The sequence below is a fragment of the Dermacentor silvarum genome, unplaced genomic scaffold, assembly GCF_013339745.2.
Source record: "Dermacentor silvarum isolate Dsil-2018 unplaced genomic scaffold, BIME_Dsil_1.4 Seq684, whole genome shotgun sequence".
NCBI classification, from domain to species: domain Eukaryota; kingdom Metazoa; phylum Arthropoda; class Arachnida; order Ixodida; family Ixodidae; genus Dermacentor; species Dermacentor silvarum.
Window position 1 is genome coordinate 77,295 of NW_023606626.1, and position 22,707 is coordinate 100,001.

Sequence of the window (22,707 nt, forward strand, 5' to 3'; positions counted from 1 at the left end):
AAGCAGCTGACAGCCCCAACCTTTTATTACATGCATATAGAGTGGAAAAATTGATTACTTACTCTGTAAGAAGGCACGGAATACGGACCGCTCCACAACGCGACCGGCCCCGAAAAACAGCCGCCATGAAAATAAACGGACGTGACATCATTGGTTATAGCGGACGTGACGTCATGGGTCGCACCAAACGTTTTGGGCACCTTTTGTTTGCTGCGACCGGGTCGCAGCAGTCACGGCCTTAGGTATTTGGTTGACTCGGAGGTTGGTTGCGCCCGTTGCAGCTGTCTGATTCGCGAAGAAAAAAACTCTTGATGCATATCGATGTATTGATACATCATCCCTATTCTATGGCTCTGTTTGATTGTGGAAATCACTACACACTTGATTGAAGTAGTAGGCGATAAGGCGAACTCGCGCGTCGATTTTCCCGTTAGCCAGAGCGGAGTGCTGACCACTACAGTGTCAATTCGCGGGGGCCAAATTTACTGCGCCGAAACGTCGAGGGTGACTGTCCATCAAAATACCAATTGACTCCGTGGCTTATTACATCGTACCGTAGAAATGGTGAGTCACAATACTTTCTGTTTGAATTATTTCGCTTCGCTGCATGGAAGGCAAAGTTTAGCCCTATCTATCTCTGCCTTCGTGTCAGGGAACCGAGACACGCATCGTATGTACTACGCTCATGTTGATTCTTACTTCCATGAAGCTAGCATGTAGCTTGAATATGTTCCCGCGTCAGTCGATTTCTCTTTTTCCTTGCCTTGGCGGGCTAATAATCCTGCTTAGTATTGCGTAATTTGATCAGGTGTTCACCGGGTACTGTGATGGCTACTGCTAGTTCGACGTGTTGGATGAATCTGGAACCAGCGTGGCGGCGACGCATGGCCATGCGACCGTGGACTACGCCGGTGCTTTTCTCGTGTGACCGGAATCTCTCGGTTCCGAATCTGGGCACGCCTTCTATGCAGATTGCGTTTCGCGATCGTGTGGTGTGCTTCCGTTTTTCGGTGTGGTGTCGGAATAAAAGGGTTTATGGCCCGTGAAACCATGCCTGTTCCTAAGGCGGCCATCTCTAAAATCGTGTGATGCTTGCTCGTGGGTGTTTCTTTGCTTTGTTGCGGTATTGCTGCCGCACGTTTTGGGCTTCTGAAGCTGATAACAGTTAAAAAACAAGCGCAAAATATAACTTTCTTGCTTCCTTTGGCTTCGCTGCCCGTTCGTTCACTCCTGTGCGCGGCAGCCGTCGGCGACAGTGATAAGATAGGTGGGCTCATTCATCGCGCGATGTCTGGTGCTTCGTACAGGCGGGCGAAATTTTGGTCTGCTGTTTTGGTGAAACGGGGTGAATAAAACCGACTGGGGGATTGCATGATTAATCGGTTCATGTCACGCGGGTTTAACCAGTACCGTAGGCGGCAGGAAAAGTCGGAATTGATCGACCCGGTCGCTAGCAAGCTGTGGCGTTTGCGTCTCCGAGGAAATCCGGAAACGAGGATAAAATGACGCGTGAACCTGTCTTCGTTGGAGCCTGAAGTACAGGCAGGGTGGGGATGCATTGCTGAGCCGCACTAGTCAATATAGAGGGTGGGGCCGAGGTGTAGCCACAACTGACTGTGGGTCATGCTCATTATATGAATCCAGACTATAGTTATAGAAATTTTTAAACAACTTTCCCCCATGAGACAACTGCCGCCCTGCAGTATGAGGCTTTGAAAAGAGCATGTGTATTACACAAATGGGGAGTGGGGAACAAGAATATTGCATGAAAATGTTTAGTCCAATTGGTTTGTATATTTCAAACACTTTTTCTGCATGTGCTTGCACATGATTGTTTTTTTGTGTTCATCATAGTTGTTAATGACGTGCACATGCATACTAATATAAATGTTTATGCTGCAACTCTTTTTGCTTTGACACATCATGAAATCATGTGCCATATCAACAGCAGGTTGAGTGTTCTCAGGATTTATAAGGTATCTACAACTATTGCCATCTTCAGTAGGCATGCAGAAAGCGGTAGACATGATTGCCAGGGTGTTAATGCCATTGCCATTAGATGGCACCCGATTGAGTAAGAGTTCAGAGGCATCAAGCATTTATGAAATTATCTAGGAATCGCATTAGGGCAAAGCATCTCCGCCTGTCAGATGATCATGTGAAACAGGAGTGCACCAAAATGGGGCAAACACGAAAAACAAGATGCAGTGTTGATCGCTCTTCTTTATAGTTCCTTTTTTTTTCTGCTCCTGTCATGTTGCCTTTTCAGGTATACATACTTTGACAGTCAGAATTAATCGCATAAGCTGGTAGTCATCACAGTGTCCTGTGCCTGTTGTCCTTCTGTCCTTCCCAGTGTTCCCCCTTTTCACTGCTTTTCATTGTGATCTGTTACCAATTAGGTCAGTTTTGAATTATCCTTTCTATTTTTAATTCGTTCTCTTAGTGTTATACCCGTGTCACACGGGCGTTTGGAAGGCCTTCCAACCGATAGTCCGTTGGCTCAAAGGTCAAGTTCGAGCTGCTACACGGGCAGTCTTGAAGGCTGCCGAGTCAATAGTCTATCGAGTCAACGGAGCACCCTACAACTCTATCGAAACCCCGATGGCCTTTGAGCAACGGAAGCGGAAACTGTGCCAACGGGCCCTCTCGTTCACAGTGTGCTCGTACTCACTAATAAAAAGAAAAAAGAAAACCAAATGCTCTCAAAAATAGTATATACGAGTGTTATTAATTATTTAGTAAAGTATTTTTGCCACTGGAAATGTGCGAACTGCACATTATTTATTAAAATACATTTCTGGGCTTTTGAGTGGATTTAATATTATATAACTTTTGGTGACATGAAAACGACACTAAAGATTCGCAGCGCCACACAATTTTTGTGAGAAACGCCTGAACCACTCAACGGTCTTTCAAGAGTGCCATGTAGCACCGCCACAACTTCGAGTCAATAGAGTTGTGGCGTTTCGAAGGCCGTCGACTGGGAGGCCTTCCAAGCGTGCCCGTGTGACATGGGTATTAATCTGGGATGCAAGTACATTGATCCTTTATAGTGCAAACTTAAACAATCAACATAGAGAAAAGACCAAAAGGACAAGCACTTCTCCATGTGTTCTTCTCTTTATGCTATCTTCTCCACACGGGAACCAACTAGTCCAGCATTGAATTATTTGTATTGCTGACTAGAGGGGCTAATCAAGATGCTGTGGCTGTTTTCTTTGCTGCAGTCCACAGCAGAGTTCCTGAAGGGCCTGCCCTCTTACAACGAGAACAACTTCACCCGCTTCCAGGCAGACTCATCCTGCAGAACAACTGTAAGCACAGAATAGTCAAGGCATAGTTTACATCAATTTTCTGCTGGCCATTGTGTGGTCATTCTGAATGTGGCAATGATCACATTTCTGTCAAACCAAAAGTTCTGTTCAGATGAGTTCCTGTTGGGATTTAGCTACACTGCTGAGTTCATGATCCCTGCCATGGCAGTCACATTTCAATGGGTGTGAAATGCAAGAACGCTCTTGTATTTGGATTTAGTGCACACCAAAGAACCCCAGGTGCTCAAAATTGATCTGGTGTCGCCCACTAGGTCCTGCCTCATAGTCATATGGTTTTGGAATATAAAGCAGCAGAATTTATTTATTTTTAAAATAAAATAATTGCCATCCACCTGACTGGTTTGCTGATTCCATTTTGGTTTCTTTAAAGAGCAAACTTTGAACTTCAAAAAGAATTCATCTTGTTAGAAATCATGCACAGGACTGCTGCCTTACTGTGGCGGTTGCTTTGCCATCTGATCTGATTGGGACGCTAGCAATCTGTAGTGTGAGGCCAAATTAGTCGACAGTTCTTTTAGTTCGTTTGCCATTGCGACATTGATAATGCAAGGTCACAAGTTGCAACTAGAGAAGCTTAACTTGCCAATTAGCTGCCTTTTTTGTTGGAGCTGGGTAGTGCCTATCACCTGCTAATAGGTGGACAGATTGTTGGGAAGAGCCTACTGTTTAAAAACCTAACCTTGTCTTCAATCACTTTCTTGAAATATGTGCAAGATAGCCTACAGCTGTTCTGTGTCCTTGGTTGACCTTCATAGCAGGAAATATTGCTTAGCAACTTTATTATTGCTTTAAGAATTATCTTCATTTGATGTGTGTGTGTGTGTTGTGATTTGCATAGCTTGCAGCTTTTTTGCAGCAGCAATTCACCCATTCGTTGAAATGCCTGACTTTTGTTAACGCAGGAATTAGATCTTTCTTCTCATTTGACCACATTAAAATGCACCTAAAATCACCTGTGCTTTTATCATGACAGCTGTTAAGTGCTTGAAACTTGATTTGTTGTGTCTGTGCGTCCTTTCCGTTACACCATCATCCTGCTGTTTGATGACCTCTTCAGGCTCAACTTCACCCTCGTGAAATAGCAAAGGAAAACAACAGTTTGCTCACAATTACCCAGGCGATTAATCTCATGCTCCTGTGGCAATGTGCAATTAGGATGTGGGTGCACCTAGAGTAACTATATATGCTCCCTATGGGAGCAGAGTTGCGTGGAGGCCCACTATCTTGTGTGCAAAATGAACCATGGTTGTGAGGGAAAGCCACACGTCACGCTCATAAGAGCCAAGCTCGTTGCGACATCAACAATCGGGGTTGACCTGCGCTACCCCCATGGTCCACCCGTACCATTGACACTTGAGGACCACTTTATTACAAGCTTAGCACATATGAGCTATGGTAGTTGTTCAATTTCTTCTGAACGAATAAAAATATCCACTTGCATGTGCTGAGATGTCGCCTAGCACTGAATCCTTCATTGTGCACAGCGTGGTAGCGCTATCTGTGGTAACACATGTCAATCAACTCTGAACGTGTTCAAAATACCAAAGAGAAAAGGTGCTTATAATTAAATTTTTTGAAAAAAATAAAAGAATTTCAAAAGCAGTTGTCTGGACGTTTGTCATCAAAGAGAGCACCAAACTATAGCGATGTGGCGACACTACCATCTCCAACTTTGTTTATATCTGCTCTAGTGACAGGTTCTCCATGCTGCTTGGTTGCTTTTCGAACGACGTTACAGCACCCAACGAATGGCAGTGCGAGTGGCATGTGGAAATTGGCATGTGGAAATTGGCATGCAACTCGAACTAAAGGGAACTACATAAGAGCCATACACAGTAACTCCTACCAACCATTGATCTATCGCGCAGCATTCACACGTGACAATTTGTGTGAGGTTTTGTGCACCATACAGGCCCTGAGTGTGCTGTTGTCTGTGCATTTATTTTGGAGACTACAGCAGGCAATACTTAAGTGGACAAAGACGACATGCGCATCACAAAGAAGTTGTGAGGAGATTGCGGTGTTTGCTGAGGGGTCTACTGGTGTCACAATAGATGAGTCCAGTGCTGAACAAATTGCTGAAGTACGCATATTTTTTTGTTCTTTATTCATTCTTTAAGGTTTTTTTTATTTATTTCAGCTCTGCACTATTTTAAGCACATTTGCATGTACCATGAAGGTCCAGTTAACAAGTTGACTAGGTTTTGCTTGTTGGTAGTACACATTTGAACATGTCAGCTGTTGAAGTTGTACTTATCTGTTGTTTATAATAGTCACGCTTTATTGGCGTGAGTAAAGTTGACTTGTTCAGCATTTCTTTCTCATGCTTAATAATCTTTTGCTTGACAGCCAACGAATAGTACTCACATTGATGTAAGCTTTCGCATTTTACACTCTATTGAAGGTGCGGAGGCCATCAGTGTACCTTCCCACACGTGACCATCCATCTGATCAGGGTAAGATGTTGCGGCACTGTATTGGTGCTACGACTACTGAGGATATAGAAATATAGTTAAAGCACTTATAGGCTTTTTGAGCTTTCAATGGGTCCATCTCTACGCCAGGCCATGAAGTTATCACGTCATGGCAGTGATAGACGTGAAGGCTCTTAAGAGTATTTTTATTAAAGGGAGTTTTTGTTTTTTAAGGTATTAATTTTATTTAAATTTTGACAGCATCTTCACAGAGCTAGTTTATGGTCTATCAATAAAGAATGATAATGTCATAGATGAAAGCGAGTACTGACTCAGCCGAGGAACCACTGGGTGGGAATTTAGCCTGCATAAAAACTGTCCACATATGGGAAAATTTCATGAAATCCATGACAACAAGTTGACATCATTGAGCATGGCGGGCTAGGCGTGGAATTCTGAAATAGAATTTTGGCTTTAATTTTCTTTGCTAATAATCTGTACTTTTTATTTTTTGCATGAAAGAAATGTGAATCAGGTTTTCTAAAAATGCTCCACCAGTCTAAGCTAATTTAGTCTCTCTCTTGTGCATTTCTTAAGAATGTTGACTGTAGACAGTGAGCCAGCCTGCATTCCGCAGTTGGGACTGGCCTTGGCAAGTGCTTAAATTCATGCTGTAAGTTAAATTCCTACCATTGGAATCGCTTGTTAATACAGTTAAACCTGGATATAACGAAATTGACAAATTCCCGAAAAACTTCGTTATAAAGAGAATTTCGGTATATGCAGGTTCGGCACGAAAATTCGAAAAAAGAAACTCTTACTGTATTTACTCTGTTCTAACGCACCCTCAATTGTAACGCGCACCCGTTTACCGTTTTCGTCGAAGCACTCATCCTTGGAATGTCACACCAGGTACCGGATGCGTGGACGCGTGTCGTTTCGCACAAGCGCGAGGCATCAGAAACGAAGAGCGAGCGTCACGATGGCGTCGTAGCGTCGTATAGTGTTACAGTAGAACCCCGCTGTTACGTTCCGGGGGCTGCGTTTTCCCGGCTGTTACGTCGTTTTCGGCCGGTCCCAGCACAGCTCCCATAGAACCCAATGCATTGGTATTCCCGCTGTTGCGTCGCAACTGCCACCCTGCGCCGGCCCGAGCGGCCATTTTGACTTTCGCTTGGCTTGGTAGCTTGACGATGGCATTGGCCGCCGAAAGTGCCGGGGGTGACAACTATGATGTATTTTCGGTTTCTGCCAGCAAAAGTATGGCCCTTGAGATCCGTAATTGCTATGTAAAGATTGTGTCTATGACACATTGTGGCCCTAAAATTGGTTTTGGCTCATAGATATTCCGTATAAAGTCCAAGGGCGATAACGCAGTCACTGCGCGCCGTATGCTGTATGTGCGAGTGAAAACGTGCAAGGGGAGGCGACGATCGCGTCTAAATCTCGCGCGCGCAAGAAAAGCAGGGAGGAAGCGCGCCTTTTTCCGTTGCGCTAGAGGCACTGGCGAGGGAGTGAGGGGGGAGGGATAGCGGGGCGGCGTTGTACTGTACTCTGGCATCAACTGTGTACTGCGCGGCGGTGCGCGTTCGCGCGGGCCTTATCTTGAAAGCGATCTGCGTTGGGGCAGAGCCTAGCAGTGTAGGTGCGTCGGCGGCTCGTAGTTTTGTGCGTGCTGTGTGTTTTCGGCGCTCAGTTTGCGTTAAAGCGATAGACAATAGCACGAAGGTCACTTCGCTGGCTTCTCCAGCGGCGTTTCCACACGACGCCAGCATTTGACAATGCGTGTCCGCGCTCATCGAGTGTGATGTGTCACAGCGTGTACCAGCTAGCGCTTCGGCAACATCAACTGGAAAAGGAGAGAGTGCCGGCTCGGCGGGCTAGGCCAGCTGCAGCAAGCGGCAGGATCAGGTTTGAATGAAGGGAGGGGGAAAGGTCACGCCCGCGGCGGCAAGATCGCCGGGTCGAGGGATGCAGGCCCGCCTCGCACATGCACGCACGCACACGTGCGATCGCTTCGCATTCCGTCGCGGCGGAGAAGGTGCTTCTGGTTGCTGCTCGCGCAAAAATGACAAAATTTGGGGCAAATAGGTTGTCGGAGGGGAAAATTCGTTATATCGAGGGGGTCTCCCGCTGCCATTTCGTTACATAGAGGTCTCAAATACATGTGCTTCTATGGAGTAACGGCGGGAAATAGAAAAACTTCTTTATATCCAGGAATTCGTTATATGGAGGTTCGTTATAAGCAGGTTTAACTGTAAATGCTGTAGAGTCCAAGCCTTGGTTATACACATACAGCCAATACAGCTCTTTTCAGTATCATGGGCTCGTTTGCCATAGTAGATAGTCCTTTATGGCACACACAAAAGAAATATTTTATGGTTGAAGCGTCTAAAGCAACATTTCAAGCACTAACAGACAGGAATTCTTATAGCGTGCACTGTCGAAATGCCATTTCAGTGATCACAACTGAAAAGACCAACATCTTGCTGCGATACCTCCACCAGCAGTGGGACAAAAAGGTAAGATATATCTTACATGCCTTTAAAGCATGTAAACTAAAGGATGCCCTCCTTATATTTTTTTCAATGCGTAACCATTTCTATGCCGACCCAACGAGGAAACCTGTCCGTTTGTCACATAAGACGAGTCACTGTTAAGAAATTAATGTATAAAACAAAATTAATTTCTAAATGAAAAACATTGGCAGTGGAGTGTTGAACCTACGACCCCACGCTCAGAAGCCGAGTGTCTTACCCCCTGGGCTAAACACCCACACTTGCAGAAGGTAAATATATCTGAACTTATGAATGTGTTGTACCAGTGGTACAAAGCAAATGTCAAAGGAGAACAGTCTCTGTGAAGGCTTTGTTCAAAGATTTGGGGATGGTGGAATAAAAGCCATGTCTAGGGCCACATGTAGAGTCTACTTGGAGCATTGTGGCCATCAGGAAAATTCCGGTTTTGCCAAAAGTTACTGCCAAACAAGCCACATCCCCGATGCGTTTCGGTGGTCACGGGATGCGCCTTCCCTTGGGGCGCTAATCACTTAAGGGGAAGTTTTACCTGTACTCGCACTCAAATACACAAGGAATGCAGCAATCCTGTTATAGAAAACAGGTGAATCCAATTTGTCTAAAAAGGATGCCAAATTAAGTGAATGGTGATCTTATAATTTGAATTTGGGCCATGGAACATTTTGGAGAAATTCACACAGCAAAAATTTAAGAAAACAAGCAGCAAGTTTCAACTATTCCAAGAAAATTAAATCTAACTTTAACAAAGACATTGTGGTTCTGTAAATTCATTTAAAATAAGTACTCTCCATATGTAAGCACAATGCAAGAACAGTAAACTTTGACCAATTTAGCGTGAGCCATACATGCAACACCGTCTGAGTTATTCAACATTCAAACTGAAGGAAACAGTCAAATGACAGATACCATTTGGCACTTTTCAGCACAATTAAATTAAAAAGGAAGTGAATTAAGCAGTGTACAAAAAGCCAATTTCTGGGAGGAGCCATTTGCATGAATGGCCTACATGCTTGTTCCAATATATATGTTTCTACCTCCTATTTTATTAAACGTAGTGCCAAAAATTGTGATATACATTGGAATTCAACCGAAAACACGAAATATAGAACTCAAAATGTGCAAGTGCAATGTGCACATCAGTAGCAAAAAAGAAGTCTTTTCCTATGCCTTGTCAACCAACCATGGCACGTACTTAGCCCTAAGTTCACTACAGAGCAACTGCTGGATGGATAAGGTGCTAAAGAGCGATAAGGGCTTGCAATGATCCGAGCTATTCTGATAAGGTTGACAAGGACTGATAAGGGTTAATAATGGTCGGATCATGTCCGATAAGGTTTATTACCTTACCGACAAAGGTTTATTAGGATCAGATCAATTTTGATAAGGTTGACAATGACCGATAAAAGTTGACAAATGTTTGTACTGGTCGGATCAAGTTCGATAAGATTGATAATGACACTGGGCTGCATGGAGATGAGCAAGTGGCACAATGCTTATGCATACTTGGAGAACTCCAGTGGGGGCATAGGAAGTAATGTTTGTTTACCTCGTGCATGTAGTAGATCTTAAATGCCATCTAGCCCAGTACAAATATTAGACTGTTTGAACATAGAAGTGTAACTTGATAAAGTGCTGGTCCGGGCGAGTTGTAATTGCGAATCTACATTAGCTATCAGCTCAAAAATTCACATCAGGACAATAAACTAATAGAATGTAGACAGAGCACTCTATGTTCTAGTCATTTTAATGTGGCAGCTTTAAGAGCCCCATGTCGCAGAACCACTTAACCACAACCTACAGAGAGAGAGAGAGAGAGAAACTTTAATGAATAAAATGAAACTTTAGGTCCCGTGCTTGGGGCCCCTAGTCCAGGGCTCCACTGGCACGAGCGGTTCGCTGGGCTTGGTCCAGGAGAGCCAGTTGGCTGTCCTGGTCCTTGTCCGCAAGCCTACAACCGTTACCGTTACCACAACCTACAGGTATGATAGAGTCGGTTTGTAATTTCAATATACGAGAAAACATAATTCTGTTATGGTGGAAACTCAAACACAAACCCCTTTTCCTGCATTTCTGCCATTCACACAGCGGCGCGCCCCGGTTGGTGTTTTTTGCAAAAACGCCATCCTCCTCGGCAGCGGTGCGACCAGGTGAAGGTGCATAAAAAAGAAAGCTGCAAGCTGCAGTTGGCGAGAAGCCTGACACAGTCAGGGATCTTTGAATGCTATCGCGTTTCACTTTTGAGGGCGAAGCTTAAGCATCCTCCAAGTTTTTTTGTCCTTGCGTGAATTTCTGCGCTGATAATGGATTAGTATAGAAGGACCACTTGGTATTACTGCTACTTACTCTTCAGCAGCTGTCTGCCTTAAAGGGACACTAGAGAGAACTCAGTCAGTTTAGACTGAAGGAGTATTCCACGAAAACAATTTTTGTAATTTTGCGATAATAGGTTACTTATCGGTAGAGAAAATGAAGGTAAAAGTTATATTTCTTTAATCTTGCGCCAGAACTCCAGTGATGGTGTGCCAGTGTGACATCACAAATTTCAAGGTATCTTTTTGTATTTAGGTCGCATTGGCTTGGTAAAAGTTCCTGAAACTTGCCATGTTTCATCTTTGGCTCCTTTAGAGCACAATGTAGTCCTTCGTTACCGATAAACAGTTAATTAAGTCTTAGCAGATGCTGTCAAAATCCGTGCCGTCATAGCGGGCTGGTGCATAAACTTCAAGGTGTTGTCGCCAGCCGTTATTCTTTCTTGCATTTTTTCTGGCTTACCACGCCTCTTGTGGTGAGAGTGGCATTCTTGGTATTGTAGAAGTGTAATTTACGAATACAAGTGAAATCGTTTTTTCTCTTTATTGTCACTTTAGTATGTACTAGCGAATCTGCACAGTGCATGAGCATAGCAGGGGCATCACGGATTAGCCAACATGTGCTTAGGACAACAGCAGTTGCTCTGTAGTGAAGTTAGGGCTAAGTAGGTGCCATGGTTGGTTGACAAAGCCTAGGAAAACTTTTTTTTGTGCTACTGATATGCACCTTGCACTTGCACATTTTGAGTTCTATATTTCGTGTTTTCGGTTGAATTCCAATGTATATCACAATTTTTTGGCACTACGTTTAATAAAATAGGAGGTAGAAACATATATATTGGAACAAGCATGTAGGCCATTCATGCAAATGGCTCCTCCCAGAAATTGGCTTTTTGTACACTGCTTAATTCACTTCCTTTTTAATTTAATTGTGCTGAAAAGTGCCAAATGGTATCTGTCATTTGACTGTTTCCTTCAGTTTGAATGTTGAATAACTCAGACGGTGTTGCATGTATGGCTCACGCTAAATTGGTCAAAGTTTACTGTTCTTGCATTGTGCTTACATATGGAGAGTACTTATTTTAAATGAATTTACAGAACCACAATGTCTTTGTTACTTGTTGAACATAATTTATTTTTCTTGCAATAGTTGAAACTTGCTGCTTGTTTTCCTAAATTTTTGCTGTGTGAATTTCTCCAAAATGTTCCATGGCCCAAATTCAAATTATAAGATCACTATTCACTTAATTTGGCATCCTCTTTTAAGACAAATTGGATTCACCTGTTTTCTGTAACAGGATTGCTGCATTCCTCGTGTATTTGAGTGTGATTACAGGTAAAACTTTCCCTTAAGTGATTTTTGTGCCTTGGCTAGACTTGTTCGTTCTTTTGTTGGTATGAACATCCACATGCTTGTCTGGAAGGCTCTACTGCCTCGACACAGAGCAAAGGTCAGAGTAATACCACTGCGGCTATATGGTTGAAGTTGCCAAGCTTAGCATTATGTAGCTCCTATGTCTGTTTTGTTAACTCTTGTGTTGTTGAGTGGAATTAGGATAAAAGGGAAAAAAAAAAGAAAAAAAAAATGTAGACAGGACAGACCATACATTGTTTCCTTCCACCTTTATTCCGCTCAATGACACAACATGATGTACCAACTTGCCCAACAGTCAACGATTTCGTTCACTACTCACAAGCTTTGTCTCTAAAAGGGAACAGGATCACACAAATACAATTGCTTTTTCTTGCTTTTAAGTGCACCTCTTCAGCTCTTCAGATGGACATGCAGATGTTTGCACATGTGTTGAAGACAAATGTGCTACATTATAAAACAGACAGGGTGTGCTCATTTTTCTTTTCTTCTTATGTGCCTGCTTTTTCTTGCACCAAACTTTACAAGGCAAAGTTCTGTTGTGTTTTTGTGGCTGTTGAAGCAAAGTGGCTTTGTTGTCTTGCAGCAGAGCAGCTCAAAGAAGCGCGATGCCGGACGTAGCGGTCTCCCCCTGGATGATGAGACAGCATCCAGAAAAAGGGCGCGCACCGATACTTCCAACACCGACGCTGACTCGCCATGAGATTGCCAAGCAATGTTGCCAATGGTGGCCCGCCAGGACAGAGTGTGGTGTCCAAGAGAGACTGGGGGGGTTCCTGGAATGTGTTTGCTGGCATTATTCGTAGCACAGTGTGGTCTTATTAAAAGGAGGAAGAGGAGCTTGAGAATGCCGGCACCAGTGAGCACGTGCAAAGTGTACGATGAGTTAAGGGGGAGGGGATTGGTTGGGCTTGGGGGATGTGCTCTTTATTTCTTTTTCTGTAATTTGGAGGGGGGGGGGGGGGGAGAGCCATTTGTCAGCTTCTTTCACTCGAGCTGTGGTGTTTTGATTAGTTACGTGAGCATTGCTCTCTTGTGATGTCGACATTTGTGAGAGCCTGTTAATGTAGAGCCTCTCAATTGGTGCTCCTTTGGTCACTTTGCTAAGCAGTGCCATTATCTGATCTGTCACTCGAACTGGTTCCACCTCTACACGAGAGGTGCACTCACTTCCTCAACTTTTCCTAGTTCCATCATCTGTGGGGAAAAAAAAAAAAGCATGGACGCACTTTTGTTCTGCGCTGAAATCTGAGAGTAAAACGAAGGAGGGAGTGCCGAGAAGAGGGGCACATCGGCCGTAATTAACTCGGCCATTAGAAAATGCCACAGAGGGGCTTTATGTTAAAGCATGGAGGCATCTACCAAAGAGAGCAAAACATGTATAAAAAGGGCCTGGAGATACAACCTGTTGACGCTCAAAGGTTGGGATAGACAACATACATGTTGTTCGTGCCCCTCTTTTGTGTGGCAGCATAGATCTAAGTAGTACATGTTTACACTCTGGGAGCTGTAAACTTTGGCTGTTTGACCATTTTTGAGTAATATTCATTGCAATGGTGGAGTGAGTGAGCATGAATGTGGTAATGTGATTCACAAACACCTAACTACTTACAGTAATTGAGGTGTACAGTCTTGAAGGTAAAATCTTGTGCCCAGGTAAACGAGATTAACCGAAGGTGACGGGACACAACTTGTTTTGCTGCGCAAATATTGTTTTTGGCACATGCTGTTTCACATAGTTCAAACGGGCTGCATCAGACCATAAGGTATTAAATGAAAGCACCACGCCTTAAGTCACATTAAAAATGTCTGAATGCTCGTGCACCATTTGGTTGAGTTAGAATAGCTTGGCATAAAGTGCTAAACACGTAGCAGCTGGCCTGTGATCAGCTCTCAGTAGGGTCACTGCGCTGGAGCAGCAAAGTTGGAAAGAAGCTTACGTGTTTCTTTCTAGGCTTGAACTTTTAACTGCAGGAGGCATTAGTAACATTTCTTTGTATGCAAGCATAAAACAGAACCTACTGGTGTCTGTTGGAAGTTGCATTTGTGGCTTCTGAAAGTGTACGATGTACATAGGGAAGTTATACATTTTCAGGTCGGCATATCATGCTAGAAGGCGTCTTCATTGATCGTATTCAGAAACGTTTGCATTGCGAGTTGTTAGGTTGAGGCGCATACTTGACACGAAAACTGGGCCATGCGTAGCTATCGTTCATTGTGTTTGCACGTTGTGCTTTCAGACTTTCATTTACTTTTTTCTCTTTCTTTCAATGACATTGTGTATGTTTGTGAGTCCAACTGAAAAGTGGGAAATGCAGTTGAATTCAGGAAAAGTTGTTTGGATGGTCAGCTTACACACCTTAAGTCTCGCATTTAATGTCGACACTTAGGTTGCGACACTGTGCATCTTAAGCTGCTTGTGTGCTACCCATTTTCTATTTAAGCAGTCTGCTTTTAGTTGCAACTCTCAGTAAATTGCTTCTAGGCTATCAAATCGCATTTATTGATCTGAGTGAAGGTTTATCAGCTATTTCCACGACATGTGAGCACTTCAGTATCAACGTTTTTGACGCTTTATGTTGGAAGTAATGTACATTTGCATCATCATTATTGCTTTCATAAGCAGAGGTAATGGCATGGTGGTTGTTAGCCTATGCAACTGCCATGTGCAAGTATAATGCATAGCATACCAGTTAACATGTTAGAGTCAAAATGATGATGTTGTAAGCACCATTAGGTTCAGGCACAGAAAGATAGCTGTGTAATGATTTTACCCGTCCTGGGTCTAGCTTGCTTGAAGTCTGTGTAGATGGCTTGCTTAACAATGCTGCAACTCGCAACAGTGAGGGTCAATGCAAAGCATTTGCATATGTTATGCCATGCAGAGTGAAACAGTGTAGTTGCCATAGCATTTTTTCTAAATTTTTTTATAACCTGTGTGAAAACCACACTGGACATAAGTTACGCTGGGTGTGTATTGTGCTACAGCGTGCAAATTTGCCATGTTATGTGCTCGTTGGAGAATCCTAGTGTCTCAACGCTGTTCACGTGCTTGCCCTTGCATGTCCTTTCTGTGTTGTCATATGCTCCAAAAATGTGCAGCCCCTTGTGGCAGTGTTGGGAGGGTGCTTGAGGCTTTGTGCATGTGCCGCAGTCACTGGCATTAGTTTGTTTCAAGAGCTATTGCAGCTTCCACTCAACAACTTGTGAAGAACAGGACGGTGCTGGTGATTGCAGCACCTCCATAAGACGTGCCCATTCTGGGTCTGGTTGCACGGGGCTGCTGCTTTTTTGAAACAGTTGGTATGCGTGTATGTTGTGTAGGCCGGGGACGGAAGCTTATGGACAATGAGTGCTGGAAAAAAAGAAAAGAAAAAAAAATGTGTCCTGGCAAAGGCATACGGCCGCATTCCTCCGGGTGAGCTAACGCTCGGAGTGGGGCCGCCGTACTGCATCAGTTTGGACACTACATTCGTTACTTGCTGTGGAAGAATTGGGGTCTTTGTGCGACTCGTAGCTGCTATCTTCACCAAAGCATGTGTGCCCACACCACTGCTCCACCTGGACTTAAGGATTCAGAGCTTCAACGCTGTTACTCCATTTGATCCCGCATACGACATGTGGCAAACTGACATAATTGTTTTAGAATTTACATGTTGGCCGCCTAGGCAAGAAAGATTAGCATCTTCTCTACCGCACCTATTGTTCATAAAAGTATCGTCCCCGGTTTTCGCACATACTCATGTGTTTTGATGAGCACGCTATGTCATGTCTTTGTCGCTTCGGTCTAAGCGAATTGTTCTCTGTCCGTGTGTGGATCATGTCGTTGTGGTGGCAGCGGCGATGCGGGAAAAGTGTAGCTCCGTGTCGGTTCGGTCTCCATGTACGCGGATGTTTGCATCCTCGCGTGTAGACTGCTATCTCGTGCTGCCGCGCTTTTCTCTGCCGCCTGCCTGTTTTTCATGCGGCTTGTCTTTTTTTTTTTTTTTTTTTTTCCCTTACCTACCTTTTGACGCACGCCGCAAATCCGTGGCTGCTGCACTTTCCTCATGGAACGGCTATAGGAGCGAGATTTGCAATTACAAACTATGCATATCTTTGCGTCTGGATAACGACGCAGTGCTAGCCTCTTCTGTGTTTTTCTCGGCGCACCCCCGATCAGCCGCCTTTCAAGGCGTGTTTGGTTTCGTATTCTTTGACCTGTTGTTTCGGGGAAACAGAAGGTCACCGTTCGCCGTTTTCGTTTCGTGGTAGCACTGTCGCGTGCCCCTGTACACGGCCCCAAAAGCTTACGCCACGCGGGTTCCACGCGCCGGCTACTACTGATAGAAACTTGAGATTCGAGGCAATGTGCCTAGACTTGGCCAGTTCTTTCGGAAACCTGTGTCTAGTAAACTTTTGTGGCCGACTGTACATGCGTTTTTCTTGCATTTTCCATTGTGTCGCGCTTTCTTCTTTGTCTTTTTTTTCTTTTGTAACATGGTCACGAGTGTGTGTGCGAGAAGTTGCAGTTTGCCTTTTTAGCTACTCAATAAAAGTTTACAGTATGCGTGCCTTGGCGTTGTTGCAAGGAGCCGTGTTTTCCCATAACGGCTTCCAGTTAATTCAGATGTCGTGATTGGAAGGAATGAAACATAGGCCGCGATATAGGTATTTTGTGATGCAAGGACTCTATTCCCATTCTTTGCCTTTTCGCGCTTCGTCACTGGTACGAGCGGCTGTGACGTACTCCAGGAGAGGTCTATTGGAGGTCGCAGGGAGAGGCCTTCGGCCTGGAGTGGACATAAGTATAGGCTGATGATGATATTAAGGGAGCTTACGACAACGTAGTCATGGAATTGCTATGGAATATTCTCAAGCATGCTGGCATAGATGACGATATGTGCGAAGCACTTTAGGGGCCCTGGCTGTCGGCGTCTAATGTGATGTCTCGTCATCTTGGTCACGCGCAAAACAAGATCTGCCGAAAACTCGCGTCTCGTTCACTTGGTAATGGAGCACTGCACGGGCCGATTTTTTCAGTCCGGGCCCGGAAATAATCAACGTTACCGGCCCGGCCCGTCACCCCTTTACCTTAGGTCCGAGACCGAGAAATACATGTTTTTAGAGTCGAGACGCGCGCGGATAACTCGCTGCACGTTACATATATGCACACCACCAGAAAGTCCGAGTCCGGCCCGGGCCCGCGTCAAAAAGCACATGCCGTGCCCGAGCCCGTGAAGAAACTGCCCGGCCCGGCCCATGGGCCGGGCCGGACCCCGGCTTTCGGGTAAGCCCGTGCAGTGCTCTACTTGGTATATACCAAAATTGGCATGGAAAGGTAGAAATGTATGACTAACGTGACTGATAGGTCATGACATCGATAACGTCACATGTTCGTCAATTACGTCACGATTATAACCGATAATAAAATCAAGTGTGGCGCATATCCGCATTGGATATACTGGTATGAGCCAGAGATATGCGGGAACTAGCAGAAACTCGTGAAAATCGCTTCCGAAACGCCAGTATGGTATCGGCGCAGCGCAAGAGAGGGCGCCACCACCCCACAAGTGCTAAAAGATATCTATAAAAGTAACAGGGTGCTTATAAAATGGGAAAACAAGGTATCTGGGCCTATAGAGATACAGCAGGGGCTTAGGCAGGGGTGCCCTCTGTCACCTCTGTTCATGCTGTATTTACAAGGATTAGAGAAAAAATTAGAGAGGAGCGGACTTGGCTTCAACCTTTCCTATTTCAAGCAGGGAGAATGGATTAAACAGTCATTACCAGGACTGATGTATGCAGATGACATTGTACTTATGGCTGACAGCAAGGAAGACTTGCAGAGATTAATGGACATCTGTGGTAAAGAGGGAGATAGCTTAGGTTTGAAGTTTAGTAAAGAAAAATCGGCAGTCATGACTTTTAATGATAATCAGGGCAGCGAGCATAGGATACAGGAGGTTACGCTGGAGGTGGTGGATAAGTACAAATATCTTGGAGTGTGGATAAACAATGGGGCTGAGTACCTAACGGAACATGAAAAATATGTGACGGCTAAAGGTAGCAGAAATGCAGCTGTGATGAAAAATAGGGCACTGTGGAATTACAATAGGTACGAAGTGGTGAGAGGGATTTGGAAAGGGGTGATGGTCCCTAGTTTGACTTTCGGCAATGCGGTCCTGTGCATGAGATCAGAGGTTCGAGCAAGGTTGGAAGTTAAGCAGCGAGGGGTAGGTAGACTGGCTCTGGGAGCACACGGAAATACACCAAATCAGGGGGTACAGGGTGACATGGGATGGACGTCATTCGAGGGCAGGGAAGCCAGCAGCAAGATAGAATTTGAGGAGCGATTGAGAGAGATGGCAGAAAAGCGGTGGGCAAGGAGAGTTTTCAGTTATTTGTACATGAGGAATGTTGATACAAAATGGAGGAAGCTGACCAGAAAACTGTCAATCAAATATTTGGACTGCAGGAGGGGTGCAAACCAGGAAACAGCGGTTAAGAAAAAGGTTAAGGAAACAGAGAGGGGTCTGTGGAAAACAGGGATGCAGACGAAATCAGCACTGGGCACATACCGAACTTTCAAGCAAGAAATTGCCAAGGAAAATATCTACGATAATTCTAGGGGAAGCTCTTTGTTGTTTGAAGCCAGGACGGGAGTATTGCGGACTAAGATGTACCGAGTCAAGTACCAAGGTACGTATAGACACGTTGTGCTGTGCGTGTGGAGAAGAAGAGGAAACGGCTGAACACCTCATACTTTTCTGTAAGGGGCTTAACCCTACAGTGCAAGGCAACGGGGCTGATTTTTTCAAAGCATTGGGGTTTAGGGACAGTGAAGGCAAAATAGACTTTAAGCGGGTAGAAATAACCAAACAGAGGTTATCTGATTGGTGGATAAAATTAAGGCAGGGGTGAAATTTCACCCACCACAAAGTAGAAATTATGTTAATAGCCATGGCTAGGTGGCGTATGCCACCGCCCGATTTAAAGGGTTCAGCCTCATCCATCCATCCATCCATCCATGCTCGATTACTGTGTGTGCAATAATAGAAAAGCAATAACATAAGGGAAACATCGGCGCATCACTAGTACTACTTCGCACTTCCCCAGGTTTCACGTTAGTTGAGCTGCATTAGCGCTGGATTTGAATTACATAAGCGCAGAATTTGAACAGGATTGGAGCTACATTAAGCGCAAGAATAGCACAGCAATAACATAAGGGAAACATCGGCGCATCACTGCTTTGCACTTCCCCAGGTTTCATGTTAGTTGAGCTGCATTAGCGCAGAATTTGAACAGGATTGGAGCTACATTAAGCGCAGAATTGGAGCAGGGGTTGAACTATACTACAAGCGCAGGATTTTTTCTAAACGATCTGTACAAGTGAGCTAGTGAAACTGTTAACAGTTGAATAAAATCATGAGGGGTGGGCGAATATTCGAAGTTTGGAATACGATTCGAATATTATAGGAGAGTATTTAGCTGGCATTTGTAAACAGTCTTCGGCTCCAAAACCGGCGGAACAGGGGACGAACCGGGCGTCTATTTATGGTTATTAGTATATGACTAAAGGAGACTTCCTTGGCGCATGTTTGCGCAAATGGTAAAGTAAATATAATGCAGACATAACGCTTATTACCGAAAAGCTTGCAGAGAATGGTGTCTGCGAAGTGTTATGTTATGCAGAGAAAATGTTCATGACGCAAGGGCAATCCAATGCTTAACCGAACGTAACGTGGTCAGGCAAGTGCAACGAAATGACGCAGTTGTCTAGTAGCTGGCGTCACTTCCACGATAAATGTCCACACACATTACGGATATGGCTATATATTGCAACTTCTTGTGTACCTCTTTGCTGCTGACTTCTTTGCTTGTTGACTCTGGTAATGGGTAGTGGATTTCTTTTGGGCTCAAGATATCTAAATATTCTTTCGATCCCTTTTATCAAACTTACTAAATAAGAAAACGTGGTATGATAAAGGTGAGTTGGGGACAACTGAAGCGCATATAGTAACAGCCGCGGAAGAATTCTACACTGACCTGCACGGTTCCCAGGGAAATCACGCTACCGTCATTTGAAGTAGTGATGAACAGGATGCAGAGGCTCCTTTAACTAGCGATGAAGTTAGAAGGGCCTTGCAAGGCATTACCCGGGGGAAAGCGACAGGAGTAGATGGAATAACAGTCGATTTAATCAAAGATGGAGGAGGCGTCATGCTTGAAAAGCTTGCCGTACTGTATACGTAATGCCTCATGACTTGAAGTGTACCGAGAACTCGAAGAATGCCAACATTATACTAATTCATAAGAAAGGAGATTTGTTAAAGAATTGAAGAATTACAGACCCACTAGCTTGCTTTCAGTATTGTATAATATATTTTTATACGCTTTTTTGTTTTGTTCCCAATCACAGAACCCATTTTTTTTGTCTCGTGTTCATGTCCATATGTGTGCTAGCGTGTTTATTTCATATATATATATATATATATATATATATATATATATTTTGTGTTACCTAATCTGTGTACCTCCCGTGTATGTCTTGTGTTTGAGCATCGAGTCGATGCTTCATCGGGAGGGGAATAATGTCACCTAGTGTTTTGAGACAGCAAATAACGGTCAGCATAGCGTGCCCAGCAAAAACGGCGAAGAAGACTATTCCGAAGAGAGAGAGGGAGAAAATAAACTTTGTGCAAAAGAGCACGCGAGCGTAGGTAGCTCCGCTCTGCAGTGGGTGGTCCCCTAATTCCAGGAGTCCAGCGGCCTTGGCTGCCCTTCTCGCTCGGTTGACCAGGTTGAGCTGGTCCGTCGAGTCGGAGCTGGATCGCGCTGCCTCCCATTGCCGTGTGGTGGGGTGTGTTATGGTTGTGAGCTATGGTGTGCATCTCCCTAAATCAACGCCCACAGAGAAACTCCTTCAACTAGGGGTCTAGAACACCCTGGGAGAGCTCGTAGAAGCGCACCTCTTAGGTCAATATCAAAGGCTATCACCATACACAAACTGGTCAAATACGTCTGCACTGACTCGGAATCAACCTACCCGGTCATACCACGGCCACGCGCTCTCCTCCCACTGCTGCTAGCAATAACCTCTGCATTATGACACTTCCCAAAAACACCCACCCAGAACATAATCGAGCAAGACGGGCAAGCTAGAGCCAAGGCTCTGCACAAGAGCTACCCTCCTCATACACCGGCCATATTCGAACCGGCCAGCTTTCGCATTAGCTGTTGTAGACGGATTCCAAAACCCGATTGTCTGTGCGTCGATTCCAAATTTGACAGAATCCCTAGAAGCGGAAGAGACAGCAATTGCCTTAGCAATTGCTCACTCCTCCGGTAAGTATATTTTCTCAGACCCTAAAACCGCAATTAGCAATTATGCCAATCACAAAATCCACTCCCCGGCTGCTAAAATACTCGAATCAACTCCCTCACCTAATCACCTCATCACCATCCTTTGGGTCCCTGCACACAGCGAACACCCAGGCAACATGGCCGCTCACACCTAGGCCCGAGCACTCGTCAACCGGGCTGATCGAAAGCGACCCGCCTCCGTCTCGCAGTGCCAGGGATCGACTTCTCAGCTACCGGGACCTCACCCTGTTTTACAGAAATTCCCGCCTAATCTACCCCCACCGCATAAATCTCTTCCCAGAAGTTACCAGGCTTTGTGGCGCAGACTTCAAACGGCCACAGTTACGACCACTTCTGTCCATTAGTACCCACGGTGAAGACTCTCCTCACTACCACTTGTGTCGTAGCACCAGAGCCGACTTTGACCACATCTTTCTAAATTGCCAGAACAAGCCCCCGTGGCAAGGGTCAGAATACAAGGAGCGATGGGAGGCTGCTTTGAGCAGCTCGCAACCGGAGCTACAGCTTCGGACAGTGGGCTGGGCCAGAGGGGTCGCCGAAGCACAAATGTGCCCCGCCGTCTAGAGCGGCCCGAGGGCCCATCGTCGTCCTGCTTCCTTGCTTCCTGCTACTCAAACCTGGGAAACCTCTGCTCACCTCTAACCTCAGACCGATCTCTCTCACCTCTTCTGTCGGCAAACTCACGGAGCATGTACTCCAGACCAGGCTTTGCCAGTACCTATAAGGCAACGATCTCATGCCCACCTGCTTTTTTGGATTTCGTCCTGGGCTTTCCAGGCAGGATGTCTTCCTACAGCTAAAACATCACATTCTAGATTCCAAAAACCTACTAAACCAAAGCTATCGTAGGTGTGTATGTCACCAAGGCATTCGATAACGTTACGCACTCAGCTATACTACAGAACCTTACAACCCTAGCAGTCGGCGCCAGGATGTACAACTACATCCGAGATTTCCTCAGCCACCGCAAAGCCACACTTACCTTCGGCGACCACCGCGTCCCAGGCATAACACTGGAAACACGAGGTACGCCCCAGGGAGCCGTCCTCTCCCCTATTCTGTTCAACATAGAATTTCTTCACCTACCCCAATAACTAGATCAAATCCCCGACATCTATTTCAGCCTCTACGCCGACGACATCACTGTCTGGGCAAACCGCGGCAGTGACGCCGAAATAGAACATCTACAATTGGCACTAACCACCATCGACACATACGTACGGGAGCGTGGCCTGACCTGCTCTCCTTCAAAATCGGAGCTATTTCTCTACCGCCCCAAGCAACACGATTCAGTCATTCCTCCCATCTCCCTCACGCTCATCCCATCCCATTAGTATAAAAAATCCGCGGGCGAGGGCTAGTTCTCCACTC

General features: G+C 45.1%; 1 protein-coding gene across 2 annotated transcripts; it reads left to right on the plus strand.

Moving 5' to 3' along the window:
* Positions 1 to 246: 246 nt before the first annotated feature.
* Positions 247 to 16,519, plus strand: LOC119435405 (DET1- and DDB1-associated protein 1). 2 transcript variants are annotated; one of them, XM_037702272.2, is made up of 5 exons: positions 247 to 564; positions 3,231 to 3,317; positions 5,743 to 5,794; positions 8,213 to 8,274; positions 12,557 to 16,519. In XM_037702272.2, exons 1-5 carry the CDS (start codon positions 562 to 564, stop codon positions 12,671 to 12,673), a joined length of 321 nt encoding a protein of 106 aa, XP_037558200.1. In that variant the 5' UTR covers positions 247 to 561; the 3' UTR covers positions 12,674 to 16,519. The 2 variants fall into 2 exon arrangements, with proteins under 2 accessions (XP_037558200.1, XP_037558203.1); XM_037702275.2 differs by having other exon boundaries at positions 12,560 to 16,519.
* Positions 16,520 to 22,707: the final 6,188 nt, after the last annotated feature.